This window comes from Eupeodes corollae, chromosome 1 (assembly GCF_945859685.1).
Source record: "Eupeodes corollae chromosome 1, idEupCoro1.1, whole genome shotgun sequence".
NCBI classification, from domain to species: Eukaryota; Metazoa; Arthropoda; class Insecta; order Diptera; family Syrphidae; genus Eupeodes; species Eupeodes corollae.
The window spans coordinates 56446565-56465976 of record NC_079147.1 but is presented as its reverse complement, the minus strand read 5'-3'; the positions used below and the strand labels follow the sequence as shown (position 1 = coordinate 56465976).

At 37.3% G+C, this 19412-nt stretch overlaps 1 protein-coding gene across 1 annotated transcript; it reads right to left on the bottom strand.

The window, feature by feature from the left end:
* LOC129942783 (lipase 3-like) lies at window positions 1-11624 on the bottom strand. Its single transcript, XM_056051852.1, has 6 exons — window positions 11472-11624; window positions 11206-11398; window positions 1555-1667; window positions 1280-1487; window positions 484-1218; window positions 1-416 (listed from the first exon to the last, which is right to left on the bottom strand). Exons 4-6 carry the CDS (start codon window positions 1403-1405, stop codon window positions 33-35), a joined length of 1245 nt encoding a protein of 414 aa, XP_055907827.1. The 5' UTR covers window positions 1406-1487; window positions 1555-1667; window positions 11206-11398; window positions 11472-11624; the 3' UTR covers window positions 1-32.
* Between the last annotated feature and the right edge of the window lie 7788 nt (window positions 11625-19412).

Genomic DNA, 19412 nt, shown 5'->3' with positions numbered 1-19412 from the left:
ACTATTTTCCACATAGTAATGAAAGTAAATATTTATTTAATTGATTTTGCATCTTCTAGTACTTTGTCATTGACTTTTTTAACATCTTTTGCATAAAGAAAAGCTAAATGATCAAAATTTCCCCTTGGAACAGCATATAATCCAGCCAACGTCGAATTAGGAAGATTTTCAATTAATCTATCTAAATCAGGTCTTGTGACATACTTATCAGCTTCCCCAAAATATATAAAAACTGGTCCCTTGACATTTGTCAAATTATATTCCGGGGGATCTGCTGCACCATATTCGACCAAATTTCGTATCGAACCATAATCGAATTGTCGAAAGTAACCAGATCTATACTCTTGGATATAGTGAAGGTATTGATTGATTGATAATGATGATGGTGTTGTGGCCATAATATCAGAAATATATTCCTAAAATTACATAAATAGAGAACGTGTTTATGACAAAAAAAAGAAAACTAGTAAGTAAAGAACTCACTTCATTGGCGCTGTCTTCATTAAATTCGGTAAGGCTGAAGAGTGTATTTCCACATAGCACCTGAAACTGTTCGGGTAATGAAAAATTGCACGTTAACTCCTTCAATACCAGTGCTATCTCCTTGCTAGGTTTAAACTTAAAACTCCCCAATATCTCTCTTATGGGATTAGGTTGGCCCGCTATTGGACTTCCAATAGCGAGAAAAATATTAGTCGAATGACTTATAAAACCCACTGGAGCCATCAAGTGCGCTGATTTGAAACGATCATTCCACTCAGGCTTCATTGAATTCAGAACCAAATAATTCGTGGTTCCTTCCGAATGTGCGAAATACCGAACTTGCTTTTCTCCTGTGAATTCTAATACGTAATTGATCATGGCTGGCAAATCAATTACAGAAATTTCATGCCATGAAAAATTCCAGAACTCAGACGATTTAGAGCTGAGTTTTGTATTTTTCATGGAATAGGTGTTTCCACGAGCATTGCCCATCCAGATGTCAAAACCAGCATCGGAGAGAGCGTAAGCTAGGGAATAATTTGGTCCCAGGATAATCCAATCACTTGAGGAAACCCCAAGGCCGTGCATCATGAAGGCAACTTGACGAGGTCCGGAAGATGATGATGAATTCGCTCGAGCAGAGTAGGGAATTCGATGTAACTCCAAGATGTAGTCATCCTCTGTAACAACTGTGTGCTTCTCAAAAGGGTATCCATGTTCTTTTACTAGGAGTTCCTTTGATATTAAAGAATGATGTTGTGATAATGAACCGTCTCGAGTATAAAATAATTCTTACCGTTGTCACGGAATCGTTAGTCTGAGAAGTGAACAAACCGGCCTTGACTAGGGGCAGCAATAAGGTAGTCAACACGATGCAAAGACCTTTCATTGCAATCAACTGAGGCAAGTGTATAGAAACCATTTAGTTTTATGTACTTTTGGATATTTGCTTTTTTTTTAAGTAGGCTTTACATTTTTGGAAATGAAAACTGGGAACTGCCAGACTGAAATATTTTAAAAGTGAAGTTTGAATAAATAGTCCCATTTTACTATTTAGAGACAACGGCATACAAAGTTGAGAAATTTTATAACGAATTGTTAAATTGTAGTTTGTAATGTATTTATTTTTCTAAAACATATCCTAGGGCATCTTCAGCCATCTGCTTGTGCGATTTTCCATAACCCTGTAAAGAGATACAAAAATTCAATGGTATTTTATAACGAACACTTTTTAAGTCTTATATTTTATCCTAAATAATATTTTCCGGATCTTAAGGTTAAAACCCGCACACCTATCTGGCTCTTAGGAGGCTTACATATTTGGACTGAGGATTCAAGAGTTAAAAAAGGCTAAAAATGAATCGTTATAAATTGACGTAACTAAATTCAGTTTTTTTGTTTTTCTATGATTTCTAAACTGGCAACACTGTATTTGGTTTTTTATCATAGTTTAACCTATATTATTAAGGTTCATTAATTTTATTATATGGGAATTATGTCTTATCTTATAATAATAATAACTTCAACTAAATTAATTGACAATTCTCATTAATATATTGTTTGTACTTAGTTAATATTAATAGATTAGATCTTGCACGCGAAATATGACTACATTTTTAGCAAATTTGCTTAAACTAGTAAAGATCAATAAACTTAACTTAAACTTTGGAACGAATTGTTTCTTTTTGTCCCAAAAATTATAAGTATTTGAGCCAGTTAAAGTTAAATAGATCCGATCCTTTAAAGTATTTCCAATCTCAGTTTTGAAATTATTGAATTTTTGACTGTGTTTTAAAGTCAAAATTTCATTGCCCGAAGAGCCAAAGAAGTTTAAATAAAGTTATTTAGTAAGAGGAATCATATGTTTCTTTTTCTGAACATCGTCTGCGTAGGACCTCTACTGGAGATTGGGTTCCAACCCATTGGAAAGTTGCAGTGGGTAGCAAACGAGAGAAGGAAAGGTTGTCGCTAAGGCATCTCTTCTTTCATTCAGACCGCAGTGAAGGAATTCCCAGAATAGAATCAACGGATTGTAGATGTCCGAACTTTCCGAGGAGCTGACATCAAATAGGAACACTACCTTGTTGAAGTATAAGTAGCACTTTGGGTTCCACGACCCAATGCAAAACAGGATACAAGATACACGCCAACGGCTGCAATGTCAAGAGATCGCCAAATCCTTTTCCGACAGCGCACAAGCAGTGTTCCCATAACGGCATTATTAATGCTAGATCTAGCATTATAGAGAAGAGAAAAGCATTATGAAATTTTAACATAATGCTAAATGCTTTTCTGGCATTATTGTTTTTAAGTTTTGCATTCTTGAATGCCGAAATTGATTTCAAAAGATTGATTTGATTATATCATATTTGGAAAAAAATAAAAATCATCATCTTTTTTTTTATTACAAACCATTCTGATTTAACCTTAATAACGTCAATTCACGAAGATTCGCACATACGCTCAAAAAACTCATGAATTTTTCTATGTATAAGTTGGAGCCTCAGCAAAGCAAGAAAACCTAAGGGCAAAGAAAACTATTTGTAAGAAGAACTTTGGGATAACTCGGTATTTATCTAAAATTATAAAATAGATAATAATTTTATTTTTAAAAACTGTAAATAAGAATGTGATAGGTATGAATGTTTTAAAATTAAATAATTAACTATAAAATATGTTCCTATACTTAAAAACATTGTTCTGTTAATACTTATTAACATAAAAAGCTTTAAGTTTTGTTATTTTTGAATTAATTTTTTTTGTTATATACTCGTACCTATGTTTGTTAGGTTTTTGTATGTGAAAATAAGTATTATTTTGCATTTTTTAAGATGTTTGTTTTTTAATCATCGATATGGACGTTTTACATGGATTTTTAAATCTAGCATTTTGTTTTTTGAGCTCCCATACGATCTAGCATTATAAAATTTGAAATCTAGCATTATGAAATTTGAGATTATGGCAACACTGCGCACAAGTAACCGAAGTTATCTGCGACCAACACAATGTATTTGGAACCAAGGGCACCATTGCTAAGATGAAATCAGAGAATTTGCCTTTGACGTACTAGGTTTCAAGAATCCACCAAAAAAAACCCTGGTTTGACCAGCAAAGCGGTTCTGCATGGAAGGACTAGAGATGCTTACGAGTTCTATGAGCAGAGGAGAAGGGAAGAAAACTATCGGTCAAAGATTGTGAGAGGCTCATAAGCAACAAAAAAGTTTGAAAGTCTTATGAGCTGGTGAAACAAACTTCACAAGTACATTAACCTCGAACCGAAAGCACCAAAGATGAAAATGTAAACATCAAAGTGGAACCACGCCAATTCTATGGAAGGGACACTTCTGCTGACTGTACAACGGCAACGAAGAACCGAATTTCGCTTCCAGGCAGGATGATCCTTTCTTTATAGACGAAGAAAGCCAACGTTTTCGTTTTCCTGACAAATATTCTTTTTTATATTATTCTTTTCCCACCATGGTATTGCCATATATATTAATAATGATGTTTTTGCCACAATCTAGTCTCTGTACCATTTTTTTTTTTATTTGATGTGGTTTAAATTTTCCGTGAATAAGCAAATCATTCACTATTGCTTCCTTTATCGAAGTCCCAATCTAGACAGAGTGTCAACTTCTCTTGAATTTGATGGTTTGTCTGATTCCATCCAAAGAATTGTTTCGTCCTTTCCTCGTACTGAAATTGTTGTCACTGGCGATTTCAATGTACACAATTCTTCATGGCTTCAACATTGGGGTCATTCAGCACCACAAGAAGCGTTTGCTGAGATCTTCGCTGAGTTAAAACATCTAAATCCACTGGTCAAAGAACCCACTCGAATATCGGACGTGGTAGGTCGAGCAGAAAACACTGTTGACTTGTTTCTTACTTCTGACCCTGGTAAGTACACTATTAGTGTTCTATCTCCTCTAGGCACATTTGACCATTGTGTCATATCAGCAAATTTCTCGTGTAGAAACTCTGCAGTTAAGGAAAGAGCTCCTAAGAAAACCGTTTGGCAATACGAGAAATCCAACTGGGACGGTCAAAATAATTATTTTCGGATCTTTAACTGGTCACTATGCTTCCTCGATAGTGACGTTGACGCCAGCGCTGATATGATCACAAGTTTGATCCTACTGGGAATGAGAAATTTTATCGCAAACAGGGTGAAAAGCATGGTTTGACAACAACTAGGCCAAAGAATAAGGTTTCCGTTGCTATAAACCCAATCCTACTGAGGAAAGCCGGAAAAAGTTAAAACAAGCCAGAAAGGCATGCAACGCAAATATTTACAGTCTCCTAAAGGCAGTACAAATTTGTAGTCATTTGTAAAAAACGTCGCTTCCGATGCTCGTTGTCAATGGCACTCCTTTCGTTAGCTCTTTAGAGATAGCTAATTTCTTTGCAAGCCAGTTTGCAGTCAATTCAACGCTGCCAGAGAGTGTTATGACTCCGCAAGTACTTGAACGAGTTAGTGATTCTGTGGGACCAATCTTTCTTTGCACTCGTACTGTCGCAAGAGCTCTTAAAGATCTCAACATTCACAAATCCGCTGGTCAGTATCCCGGCTGTTATTTTGAAAGGGTGTTTTTCAACGCTGGTAAAACCACTGCGTAAGCTTTTTTATCTGTCTTATTCCTCAGGTCTCGTTCCCAAAAAAGGCGAATCTTCCTCACCGTCTAATTACCGACCGATTGCACTTACGTCCCTTCTTTCCAAGGTCATGGAAACGATGATTAATTATCAGTTCAAGAAATATTTCGAAGGTCAATAGTTTCTTAATAAGCGACAATACGGCGTTCGTAGCAATAGGTCCACTGGTGATCTCATGGTTCAACTCACCGAACAGTGGAACAAATTTTTACACAGTTTTGGAGAAAGTAAGATTATTGCACTTGATATTTCAAAAGCATTTGATAGGTTTTGGCATCAGGCTCTCTTATCGAAAATGCGTGCTTTCAGTTTTCATGAATCCCCCCTTTATTGGATTAGTTATTACCTTTTGGATCGTTCAATAAAAATAGTATTGGATGAATTCAAGTCTAAAGTCCATAAAATAAATGCTGGTGTGCCCCAGGGCTCTGTTCTATCTCCAACACTCGTTCTCATTTTTATTAATTATCTCCTGTCTGCAACATCTAATTCAATACATTGTTTCGCTGAAGATATCTTTTTATGTTCGTTTTCAGAGTCACATCCCTCTTCTTCGCATGTTGAACTGCAACAACAAAATATGATAAGCTCATTAAATTCAGACCTAAACAGCGTTGTACAATGGGGATTAAGAAACCGCGTGGAATTTAATGCTTCGAAAACCCAATGCTGTCTTCTATCGTTAAGGCAAGATATATCCCCTTTGCCGTTATCCATGGATGGCACTTGCATCAATTAGACTGAACACCTCGATATTCTCGGTATTCTCGGTATGTTTATCACCAATCACCTCTTGTGGAACGATCACGTACGTGATGTCGCCAAAAATGCTGCAAGGTGCTTGGGTTTCCTTAGGCGATGCAAGAAATATTTCACCCCTTCTGATCTGGCTGTTATCTACAAGACTTATATACGTCCAAAGCTTGAGTATAACTCCCATCTCTGGGCTGGTACTCCTACAACTTTCTTAAGCCTCTTGGATAGTATTAAACGAACTTTCCACACGTTCATTTAATTCGCTTGAACATCGTCGTTAGGTTTCTTGTCTAACCGTTATTTTAATGGTCTATGCTCTAGAGAAATAGCCAGTTGCATTCCTCCCATTAAACAGTTCAATCGTAATACTCGCGCTTCTAGGAATGCTTATCGATATACCTTCGAGCGCCCAACTTCGGTCGTACTGTCAAGTACAGAGATTCGTTCTTTAGCCGTACTATGCGAATGTGAAATGCCTTGCAACACTCTGTCTTGTCCAGCCATTGCAATATTCGGCAGATCCTGGAAAAAACCCAAGAACATCAAATTGACATAATCTCGATTTCAAGGCCGTATATGACAGAATATAAAAGGATGAAATGTATAGAGCCATGTCTAGTGTTTGCATCGCTGCCAAAACCGTTTTTTTTGTGTAGGAAACAACTTGACCGAACATTTCATTGTCAAAAAAGGCTATAGACAAGGTAATGGCTTTCATGCGATTTCTTTGACATCATCCATGAAAGGATAGTGCTGATCTCCTGAATCAACAATAGGCACTATCTTTCAAAAGTCTGTCCAATTACTGGCATACCCATGACATTGACATAATCGGAAAAACACAATATGATGCCAATCGGGATTTTATGGGTGTTAAGGCAGATGTGTCAAAAATGGGTTTAGCGGTTAATAAGGGCAAAACAAAGTACATGTTGTCATCAAGAAAGGACCTAATGTTTTTTATTTAGTGTTTTTAGTCGTTAAATAATTATTTTTGATCACACTGATTTCCCGAAAAGCCAGAACACCAGTTTGCACTCCTAATGACCTTACATTATTAACTCTTTAAACTTATGGGATACAAATTTTCTTTTAAGACACACTGTTGTTTATTTCATAGAGACTTTAAAGTAAAGCCAGATTCTAGCATTTGATTGGCCAACATTTAAAAAATGTCCCTTCCAACTTTCAACTCTATTGAAAAGTCGACTGGAAAGTTAGTCAAGAAAAATCTATTAAGTCTAATTCATTTATGTCAAAATGACAACTAATCATAGCTTTTAATTCAACTAAAAGCGGAACTTTATTAATATTTGTTTTTTAAATACAAAATACAAGTCAAGATGGAATTGTAGCTTGCCTGAGGAGTGTTTTGTCATGAATTATGTTAGATGTTTTTAAAGTTAAGATCGGAGTTTGAATTTTATGACACTTGAAAAAAAACTAACTATTTGCCTTGATCAAAATGTACGTTAACTGCCCTATTATGGTTATCAAATATCAACACGATATTTGATAAAAGTTGATAATTATCAACAAAATTAATGAATCGGTATTTTAGTGATCAATTATCAATATTTTTGATAAATAGTGAATTAAAAGATCTATTGTGAATAGATTTATTGATAAACTTGGTATTACGGCTATCAAACATATTGATACTCATCAAATATTCTATCAGCTACAAAATCTTCGTTGACAAATGTATCAAATATTCGTAAATGGTAAAGAATTGTAATTTAAATGCGATTTATAAGTTTTTTTTATAGTTTTTATTGAATATACAAATTGAAGAACGAAATGCATTCACCAGAATTGTTGTTTGAAGGCATAAACTGAGGAACGAAGGTTTATCGTGCAAGCTAAAAAAACATTATTACGAGATGCTTCAAACCCACTGGACAAATTATAATTTCATGAATTAAAATAAGCAAATTAAACTTGGTAGGTATTACGGCTGTCAAATCCTCAGGATTTTCCTCCATTACTTCCACAAGCCTTTCTATTTGTTTTCTGTTGCTAACTATTCTACTCCTAAATAAACAAAATATTAAGAAAAAAGAGAAATTTATTTAATGAAAACAACTTACATCATTCCGCCGATATTATTTATAGACCAAAACACAAGAACTTAACACAAATGAAAAACGTCAAAAACCAAACAAAACCTATTCGCAATCGTATATTGATTAGTATTCACAATGGATAAAAAATCATCATTTGATACTCATAATACCAAATTATCAATAAATTGATACAAGTTATCAGTTATCAAATAATTGATAGTTGATAGCCATAATAGGGCTGTAAGAGAATGCAGTTGACTGCAAATGAAGTCCCTTATATTGTCTGAACCTGCCTAATGACTAACAGCAGACAATCCAATGCTTTATCATTCAAAGTCGCAAGACTTTATGATGTGAGTCAGTTTGTTTACAGATACCGCATCTTTTCGTTTAACAATAAAAGTATTTTTGTCCCTCAGGACGAGGGCGAGATTCAGTCTAAGATATGGGTGCATCATAAAATTAAGTTTGTGTTTGTATTTCATTTAGTAAGATGATGATGCATTGGATTTAAGTGCGTGTTTGTCGCTATTTCAGTCTACGAGATCATAAAGTTGTTTAAACTGACAAGGTTCCATGAATTATTGATACATCATGGACAATGGAACTAATTTTCGTTATTTTGTTATTGTGTTAAATTGTTTATCTGTACTCAAGACAAACATAATACGATACAATAAGTTTCCTGAGTCTTGAAAAATGTTCAATGAAATATTTTGTATACAGACTAAAAGCTAACAAGGGTTGTCAATACCGATAAAACTTTGGTCGCAGAAATGCTTTTGACCAACAGATATTGAAATTATAGTTCCACAGTGCTGTTCGGTCTATTGGTTGGTTCTTAAGATATGATCTGAAAATGTATTTTAACTATAAAAACTGTCCAATCTATAAGGAACCTCAGTGTAGAACAGACATTTTTAAATTCATTGTCAAATTAGAGCAAGGATGAGCTGCATGGGTTCGGAGTCTTAGTATTTCCAAACATCCCTGCTTAAACAGTTGAATATCTTGAAAATACTGGCGCTCTGAGTGCTTAGGCGACATTTCAATTTGAACTTGAAATCAAAGGTTAAAGCAAACCCTTTTTTTTACCGATAAAGTTTGAGTGTGACGCTTAACATTTTCGGACTTTCATGAAAATCTTCTTTAAAGAAGAATGTTGTTTTGAAAACTAGACTTGATAAAAAAAACATTGTCATGCAGTTAATTTGGCCCCCTGTAAACTAAATGTTAAAAAAATTGTATTTCTTTATTTGAAGATGCCGCGGAGCAATAAAAGTTTAAAAAGGAAAGCCTGGGCCTCAGGTGAAATAAGAAAAGCTTTTGAGGCAGTCCAAAGCAAGGAAATGGGCTACACTTGAATGGCCAAAGAAGTTTGCGTCCCGAGATCAACGGTAAGAAGGTTAGTTAAAGATGTAAAATTGTGCCCCGAATTAGTGGCCAAAAAACCACTTGGAAAAAAGCCTGTGTTACCAATGTTCCTCGAAGAAAAGCTGATAGAATACTTATTTACGATGGCAAACAAATTTTATTGCCTTACTAGAGTAGATTCAAGAAGAATGACATACCTAACAACTTGCAATACGAAATGGGCTTTAAAATCCTTTACGAGAAAAAATTTCGGGTAGAGTCTAACTTAAAAGCTTTGTTCAAAGAAATAAAGATAAATTGTCTTTAAGAAAACCGATTGAAACCTCATATGCTCGCGCTCTTGGTTTAAATCGCACATCAGTTAACGAGTTCATCCGATCTTTTTTTAATGTCGATAAAATAGGACTCACTATCGGTTAAACTAAAATCCCAAAAATTATTGGTCGTAAAGGTGTACAGGAGCAGAGCGAGGTCCTTTGATGACGAAAGTTTTTGCAATGAGTGGGGGAGGAACTTTCATACCACCTATGATGATTTTCCCTAGGAAGAACTATTCAACTGTTTTAATAAAACGTGCCCCACCTGGTACCTTTGGAAAAGTTCATCCATCTGGATGGATACAATCAGAATTATTCACAGATTGGTTCAAGCGCTTCCTGGAGAAAACAAAGCCAACCGTAAAATCACCCGTGGTTTTAATTCTCGATGGACACTTTACCCAAAACTATGTCGACCTCGCCATTATTAGCCCCCTCAAACCACACATAAATTACAACCCTTAGACAAAACATTTATGGAAGCTCTTAAGACTTATTACAGTGAAGAAATCGGACAATTTTTGTTGCATTCGACTGAAAACCCTTAAGCCTACAGATATCTCAAAACTTTTAGGGGAAAAAGAGATCGAAAACAAAAAGATCAAACCAAGGAAGAAAAGCTTCAAAACCAACTCTTCTAACATGTTCTCCCTACAAGAACTGTCTTTTGGAGTCGATCCAAAAAATACAAGGTAGGGGTCGTTGAAGCCATCTAAGGCAAGGAAGTGGACAGAGTCTTGGACGTGGACGTGCTAATGGTGCCGGACGTGGACGTGGTTTTTTGGCGACACAAATAGATGGGGAAACTGATGAAAGTTCGGTTTCCAATCAAGCCCAAGATTCCGATTCAGATTTCAGTTTTCAAGGCAATGAAACTTGCAATGGAGAAGATGAAACTTTCATTTTTTGCGACATTAAGTTTTCTGAAGATCTGAGAGGGGACATATGGATAATGTGTGAGGTCTGCAGGAAATGGGCAGAAAAATACACTTGCGATTTTTGTCGTTGAAGCTTTTTGTTTTGGGAAAACTTTGTTTTTTTTTTTCGTTTTTAATAAAAATATTTTTTTTACCAAAAAAATGTTGTTTTTTTTTCTTCAATAATCAAATTTAATTTCAAATAAGGCTGCTGCTGAAAAATTTAAACTTGAAACTTTATTAAGAGAATTTTTTAAGAACTATTTAAAAGTGGCAGTAAATAAATAAATTATAGAATTCAAAAAGTTCAGCTTTCAGTTAAAAGACAAAAACACGATCAGCTCACAGCTTGAAATGAGTGGACTTGACTTGGTAGATAGGGAAATGTTCTTGACCAACTTTCCAGTCGACTTTCCAATAAAGTTGGCTTAATTTGAAGGCAACTATTTACCTTCAAGTCCCTTATGTCGCCTGGACCTGTCCATTGTTGAAGCAAGTATTATTTTATATAAATAATGGCGTACTTTCTTAAACTAAAATGTCATAAATGTCACCTGCGCAAATAGCGGGCTATTCAGAATTAAACTCCGTCCCTATATTTTTTGTTTTTTTTTTAAATATGGGTAAAATACTGACATTTTTTCAAGGTTTTCCAAAAATGGTCCATTAAAACATCAACTTGAGGCTGCGGCTTTGTACCTATGTTTCAGGATTAATACTTTTAATCCAATTCATTCACAGATACACGAGATGCTTGAATTTGATTTGATTGCATTTTTTGCATATGTTCTTTTAAACGTTCAAAAAATTGATTAGACAAAGAATTACTCTGAAACAAAAATTAAAAGAAAATTTTAATTTGATTTTTAATAATTAAATTTAATTGAAATAAACCCTCATACCAAATAATAAAGAGCCGCAAAAAGTTCACTTGCCAAAAATAGATATATTGCTAATTTAAAAAGACTCCAGAAAATGAACAGAAAAAGGGAGAAACAAAACCGAGTTAATTTCGTAATCAAAAATTTTAACATTGGGAATTTTTTAAGAATTTTTGTTTTAGAAATTTGTGAAATCTGAAATGAAACTGAACGAATGCTAAAATTTAGAAAGACATAAAGTTTTGATCGTAAACAGAATTTTTCATATTTTATATTTTAGACGATGTAGACACATCAAACCCATTTGAAAATAATCACTTTGATGTCGCATAATGTGTACCGCTTTGGTATTTAAAAAGAGACATTTAATTCATGTGAAATTTTCTGTGGAAGTGATTAGTTTCTAAAATGTTTTCCAATAAGAGGTTTCATTTTAATATTTAAAAACGAGGACGTTTATGCTATTATCAATGAAAAATAACATGAGCCATGATGTTTGTATAATCTCAATATCATATCTTAAAAACTACCTTTTATACCGTTTAATTCGAGTATTGGACGGGTTCGAATCAGATGTTCACAAAATAAACGTTGGTGTGCCCAAAGGCTACGTTTTTTAAAATGATCTTTTGTCTCAAACTTACCCACTTTATTTTTTCCTCAGCTTTTTATTTTCTTTTAAGATTCTCATCTTCGTGCTTCGAGCGTGGATTACCAACGGGTTACGAAGAAAGAAATTTTGTTACCCCTTCTGAACCGGCTGACTACAATTTACAAAATTTGTATTCGTTTCAAATTCGAGTATAATTCTAATATTTTTTGATGGTGCCTCAATATTGTACTCGAGTCTTTTGGATAGAATTAAAAAAAAAGAGATCTTAAAATACGTGATAGGAGATCTTTTTATTACTGAGACATTTGCTACTCTTGAACACCAACGCAAGGCCTCATGCCAATTATTATTTTATCGATATTATGCTCTAGTGAAGTAGCCAGTTTTAAAGAACTCAACTTTACTTCTAGTAAGCCCTTTAATAATTCGTTCTTAACGCGCACTACACGAATGTGGAATGCTTTATCCCCTAATCTATCTAATCCTACTTACTTACTTACTTAAGATGGTGCTACAGTCCGGGGGGGACCTGGGCCTCAACCAACATGCGCCTCCAGCCAGCTCGGTCCCTACATAGCTGTCTCCAGTTTCGCACGCCAAGTTGGTTGAGGTCTTCACTCCCCTGAGTGCGCCACCTGAGTCGCGGTCTTCCTCTACTGCGCCGTCCCTCGGGATTGGATTCGAAGACCTTCCGGGCTGGAGCGTTGATGTCCATCCGCTCTACATGACCTAGCCATCTAAGCCGTTGGACTTAAATTCTGAAAACTAGGTCAGTGTCGCTGTACAGCCCGTACAGTTCGTCGTTATATCTTCTCCTCCATTCTCCATCTATGCGTACGGGACCAAAAATCACCCGAAGAATTTTTCTCTCGAAGCATCCTAAGACGCTCTCATCTTTCTTTGACAGGGTCCAGGCCTCAGCGCCATAAATGAGAACCGGGATGATGAGTGTCTTATAGATGGGGATTTTAGATGCTCGAGAGAGGACTTTACTTCTCAATGGCCTTCTAAGTCCAAGGAAGCAGCGATTTGCAAGAGTTATTCTTTGTTGATTTCAGCGCTGGTGTCGTTGTCTGCGTTAAAAGCTGTGCCTAGGTAGACAAAGTCCTTAACTACCTCAAAATTATAGCTATCCATGTTGAAGTTTTGTCCAAGACGTCGTTGTTCAGTGTCCTTTTTTGATGACAGCATATACTTGGTCTTGCCCTCATTGACCACTAAATCCATCTTCTTCGCTTCCGTCGCAATGCTCAAAAACGCTCCACTGACATCACGCTTCTATCTTCCAATTATGTCAATATCATCTGCGTATCCGAGTAATTGGATGGACCTTTGGAAGATTGTGCCCCTAGTATTGACGGTTGAGTTTTGTACAATTCTTTCCAGAACGATGTTGAAGAAGTCGCATGACAGTGCATCGCCTTGTCTAAAACTTTTTTTACATCAAATGCATTGGTAAGATCTTTTCCGACCTTGATAGAGCAGCGTGCATTCTCCATCGTCATTCTGCACAAACGGATAAGTTTGACAAGGATGCCAAACCAGGACATTGCTAGGTAGAGCTCTTCCCTATAGATGCTGTCATACGCGGCTTTTAAATCGATAAACAGATGGTAGGTATCGATTTGAAGCTCCTGGGTTTTTATTAAGATCTGCCGTAGTGTGAATATTTGGTCGATAGTGGACTTTCCTGGTCTGAAGCGTTACGGCTTAGACGTTCACATAATACGGCAGAGAGGATCTTATATGCAATGTTAAGGAGACTAATGCCTCTGTAGTTGGCGCAGTTTAGAGGGTCTCCTTTCTTATGTATCGGGCATACTATGCTGAGATTCCACTTATCGGGCATGCTTTCTTCCGACCATATTTTGCAGATAAATTGGTGCATGCTCCCTACCAAGTCATCGCCTGCTGCTTTGAATAGTTCGGCATCGATGCCGTCAGCTCCAGCAGCTTTGTTTGACTTAAGCTTAGATATAGCTATCTTCACTTCGTCAAGGTCGGGTAGGCGGAATTGTTGATCTGCGTCGCCTAGGTTGAGTGGTTCTATCTCCCTTACAGCGGAATGCGGTTCGTCATCGCCCTTATATAATTTGGAGAAGTGGTCTTTCCATATTCTCAACATGGACTGCGGTTCCATTACGATGTTTCGTATCCGTCTTTACAGGCTTTGGTTCGTTGCTGGTACCCATCTGAGTTTTTTTTTACCTTTTGGTAAAATTTACGAACCTCACTCCTGTTGTGACCTCCCTCTATCTCCTCGATAGCGCGCTTTTATGCTCTCTTTCTTTCGATCTAAGAAGCCGGTATTCCTCTCTTCTCTACTGCTCGTAGTGCTCGCGAGCTTCTGTGCAGTGCCATTTTGTATGTCTGTTGTTTCGCTGCGTGCGCTTGCCGGCATTCGTCGTCAAACCAGGGGTTTCGCTGTGGATGCCGTGTGAAACTTAGCACTTCAGAGGTGGCATCTCTGATGGCTGCAAGGCAATGTTGCCACTGGTTTTCAATGCTTAATGGAGGAAGCATAGGACTCCTTAGGAGGTTATTAGAAACTCGTTTGGAAAAGTGCCATGTCCTTGCGATTGTAGCCGTCTTACGTCGAATCCTCTCACAGTACTTCCTTGTTTTGGCTTGGATCGGGATATCCGTAGCCGTACCTTGGCTACAACGAGGTAGTGGTCCGAGTCAATGTTGGCCTCTCGGTATGTTCGGATATCCTGGATACTGGAGAAGTGTCGTGCGTCGATCGCAATGTGGTCAATCTGGTTGACGGTTGATTGATCAGGAGATTTTTATGTCCCCTTGAGAATATTGAGATGTGTGAACTGCGCACTAGCTACCAGAACGTCTCGCCCCGCAGCGAAATCGATCAGCCTGAATCCGTTGTCGGAGATGGTGTCGTGCAGGCTGTATCTCCTGATTATGCCACCAAAGATGTCTTCTCTTCCTAGCTTGGCATTAAAATTTCCTAAGATAATTTTAATGCCATAGCCAGGGCACTGCTCATATGTCTTGTCCAAGAGCTCGAAGAATATGTCTTTGGTGTCTTCATCTTTCTCCTCTGTTGTGGCATGAGCGCATATAAGGCTTATGTTGGCGAATTTAGCCTTGATGCGGAATGTCGCGCACGCTCACACTGTTGAAACTCAAGACTTTTTGCCTGAGTCTAGTTCCAACAACATATCCACACACAAATGGACGCTGTCTTTGTTCTCGGTAGCAGTCACCGTACTATATATCGCAGTCTTTTAGTTTGCGTTAGCCCAGTCCATCCCATCGCACTTCCTGGATGGCGGTATTATCTGCCTTGCAGCAGTCTAGGGCTTCCGCTAGTTGTTCGGCTGCACGTGGTCTGTTAAGGGACCTAACATTTCACGTACAGATCTGAAGTTTGTTGTCCTTATTTCGTTTGCGTGGGTTGTCAACAGTGAATCCGTCCGTCTGGAGGGCCAGATCCTTACTATAAGTCCAAGGAAGGGGAGCCGGATAAACCCTCCTTACAGGCCTGGGCTCCGAATATGTCGAAAAAGCCCTATAAGGTGTTCACTAAGTAGTTCGACCTTACTGGAACTGTAGATGCCACCGTTGATTTCATCTCGGGAATTTCTCCGCTGCCGTCTGGATAAAGAGAGGTGACTTAGTGGAAACACCTCTCCCCATCTCTCTTGTTTGCTGCCCCCAACAACTTTCCACTGGGGTTGGAACCCAATGTCCAGTTAAGGTACTAGACACCCGATGTTCACCGCGGGGAGGTGAGAGTAGGAGTTGATAGACAGAGGTGGGTTTTGAGAAAAACCTGTGGACGCTTGTGTCCTCTTTAATGCACATATCTAATATTTGAACATCATCTAATTCTATCCTCTATTGCTTAGTTTTTGTCCTGTGTCTAAGAATTACAAGGGTATTCATACATAGCTTCAAGAATTCCATCTTAAAGGTCTTGTAACGACCTCAGAGCATTGGAATAGACTTTCAAGAGTCGCGTCATGGAATGTTAAATCACAAGATTTCAGAAGTGAACTGTGATTACATATTCGAGAAATTATGAGTGCAGAAAAATTTGAATTGCGACAATTTCAATGCATTGTTGAAATGTCTATCGTTTATCGTTTCAGTTTAAGTAAAAGCGTAGTTTTTCTTGTAGAAGTTCAAAAGATGACAACTTTAAAAGCGACTGCTGTATTCAAAATGTAAACTTTTATGTAGACACCATCTTTAACAGAAAAATAGTTCTGAAGTTAACGTTGGCCTCGCCAACAATTCAATATTAATTATCCTAACTTTGTAAATAGTTTTTCTCAAAAGTATCTTGGAAAACTATTTCAAAATGATATTTCCCTTTTACTTTTAGGATTCTAAATTTCAAAAACAAAACAAATGATACGTTTACTTTTCAAGAAAATTATGAAATCTGTTGTGTCCTTATTTCTTAACCTTATTAAATTTTATATTGTTCTCTTTTTGACCTATGAAATACTTTTGGCAATATTTTATATGGTAAATTTGTCATTTTTTTAAATGTCTTGAAATAAGATAAATTTAATATATTTCTTTTATAGTTTGAGAGAGATGTGTTTTTATCACCTCCGGCATCAAATAGTATAATGAAGTATTATATCGATGGAGCCAGTAATAGCAGTTTTAAGTCTGGAAGATATCCTTATGTCATTGAAATACCATCAAATGCAGTAAGTTTGCGTTCAAGTATTATGAGTGGAGTAGTGAACTCTTCTCCTCTAAATTCAAAAGAAAAACCAAAACAGAGGTGAAGAAAACTTCTAGCAATAATGAGCTACATTAGTGGATACAGAACAGTTTATGATTGATGCCCATACATACATATATCACGCTAATTTTTTTTTTGTTGGACAGCTGAAGAACTAAGGTTTAAGTTTTTAGAAAAAAGCATGCAACAGCTTTTTCAGTTTCTCAGAGCAATTTTACCCATTTGTTAAAAAAAAAATAAAGTTAACTGCTTCAAATTTTTGAAATTAAATTTGACATATTTTTTGTTGTAGTTTCTTAATTTTTAAATGGTTTACATGTAGTTATCAAGGCAAACGATCTAAGAATAACGAACTTCGGATGAAAAATAAGCAGAGGCACTAGACTGCTATAAAACAGATATTACCGCCATCCAGGATATGCGATGGGATGGGCCGAACAAAAACAGGATGAAACACTTTGATATTGATGCCTTATTTGTCAGTGGAGCCATACTAAGGCAAGAAGTCTTGAGCTATAGGTGCATAAACGAAGCACCTCATGAATATCCATATCAAGGCTAAATTTGGCAACGTTAGTCTAATATGCGGACACGTCCCGGTAGAAGAGAAGGATGACAACACCAAGAATATGTTCTTCGAGGTCTTAGACAAAGCGCAACAGAATCACGAATTGGCTATACACATCGGTAAGCACACCGATTTTAATGTACGGTATGGCGATATGGTACACTGCCTTAGAAAAAGGAATAAACCGGGATAAATTAAATTAAGTCCAACGTTTAGCTAGCCCATGTACAAGCGGATCGCTTCGCACGACCTCATCTGCCTAACACCTCTTGACACATAGCAAACAAATAGCTGTAAGCTCTGCTATTCGCCTCAAAGCTTCGTCGCAGTGGACTAACAACAACATTGGCCACTCCGTAATTCTTAGGTATTTATAATCAATTCCAAAGCACACAGACTACACCATCCCCAAACTGCAAATCAGCTGAAATTTCCAGACTTCTATACCTCCCAAATCTTTTTTTTAAGAAAGGACATTCCTGAAAGATGAGTCAATCCAGTTCTATACAGATGGGTCATAAACAAAAGAAGGGGTTGGTGGAGGTGTGTACTCTGAACGACTTAAATTAAGTCTCTCATTCCGCCTTCCCAATCATTGTAGCGTCTTCCAGGCGGAACTTTTGGCGATAAGAGAAGTCTTGTCTTGGCTTAAAGAAAACGTGATATCAACATCTGATATCCGTATCTTCTCAGATTCTGGAATCTCTCTGTGCAAACTCTATAACAGTCCATAACTTTCGATCATCTCTAATAGAGATGGCACAACAGTTTAATATTCACCTTTGCTGGGTGCCGGGCCATAAAGACATCCAGGTAACTGTAAGGCACATGAACTCGCCAGGAACTGTACAGTGCAGCCCATTCTACCACGTTTGGCACATACTGGCCTGCTTGTAAACTGTTGCTAATGCAAGACGCTATGAAGAAGGCAAACACCAGGTGCCAACACTGGATTTAAAACTTTCAAGGTGCTTGCTATCTCTAAACAGATCTCATATAAGCTCGATAATAGGTGTAATAACCGGACACTGTCTAATAGGTAAACACGCCACGCGGTTATTCTCAAATGACTTTTGCAGAAGCTGTATGGACGAGGAAGAAGAGGATACTACTCTTCATCTTCTCTGTACATACCCTGCTCTGGCTCGAAAACTCAAGAATTATCTAGAAGAATTCTTCTTTAACGATCTAAATCATATCAGCATAATCAGCCTCTGACGTTTCGTAAGGGACTAAAACTGGTTCCATTAAGCTTAGGAGGAAGCCTCAAGATTCATGTGGTATCACAATGGGCCATTAAACTGTCCTAAGTGGGTCCGTTTCCATCTTGGACAACCACTTCAACCTAACCTTGACAAAGCGTATGAGCAGCTGCAGAGCGAAATGTCATGTTCGTGTTTTCCACACCTCAACATCCACTATGGAACTTAAATTTCTCCCGATCAATCTACCATCAACCAGATTGACGATATTGCGATCGACGCTAGATTACGCTTCCAGAATCATTGATGTCCGAACTTTCTGAGTACCTAACCTACACTCGGATAAGTGCCTCAATGTAACTAAGGTAGCACTTCGGGTTTAAAGACCCAAGATAAAACAGACATTGCTGAAGGAAGATACAACGTCGAACGGCTTCTATCGCAAAAGATCGCCAAATTCTTCTCTGAAATAGTCACAAGTAACCTCTTTCGAAGTTCTCTGCCGCCAAACCAATGCAATTAGAAAAGCCAACTTCGATGTGCTGGGCTTTAGGCAGCCAAGCCAAAAACAAGAAACACCTGGTTTTAAGAGGAATGTCGGCAGTTAAATGCAGCCTAACACAGTCACGTAAAGCAGCTCTGCATAGAAGGACGAAATTCATACTCACAAGCACGAGAGAAGAGAGGAACACCGACTTCTTAGAAGAAAAAGGAGAGAACATGAGAAGCGTGTGGTCGTAGATGTTGAGATGTTAAAAAGCAGAAATAAAGTTCGAACGTTTTATGAGCAGGTTATACGAAATTCATAAGTACATAAATCTCGTACCACAGGCTGCAAAGACTAAAGTGGAAAGAT

What these genes read in the sequence shown, in the direction of transcription:
- LOC129942783 (XM_056051852.1), bottom strand. Translation starts at nt 1,405, where the DNA reads ATGGTTTCTATACACTTGCCTCAGTTGATTGCAATGAAAGGTCTTTGC. An exon ending in CTAACGATTCCGTGACAACG is followed by an intron (nt 1,219 to 1,279) that starts GTAAGAATTATT and finishes TTAATATCAAAG; the next exon opens with GAACTCCTAGTAAAAGAACA. An exon ending in ATGAAGACAGCGCCAATGAA is followed by an intron (nt 417 to 483) that starts GTGAGTTCTTTA and finishes ATGTAATTTTAG; the next exon opens with GAATATATTTCTGATATTAT.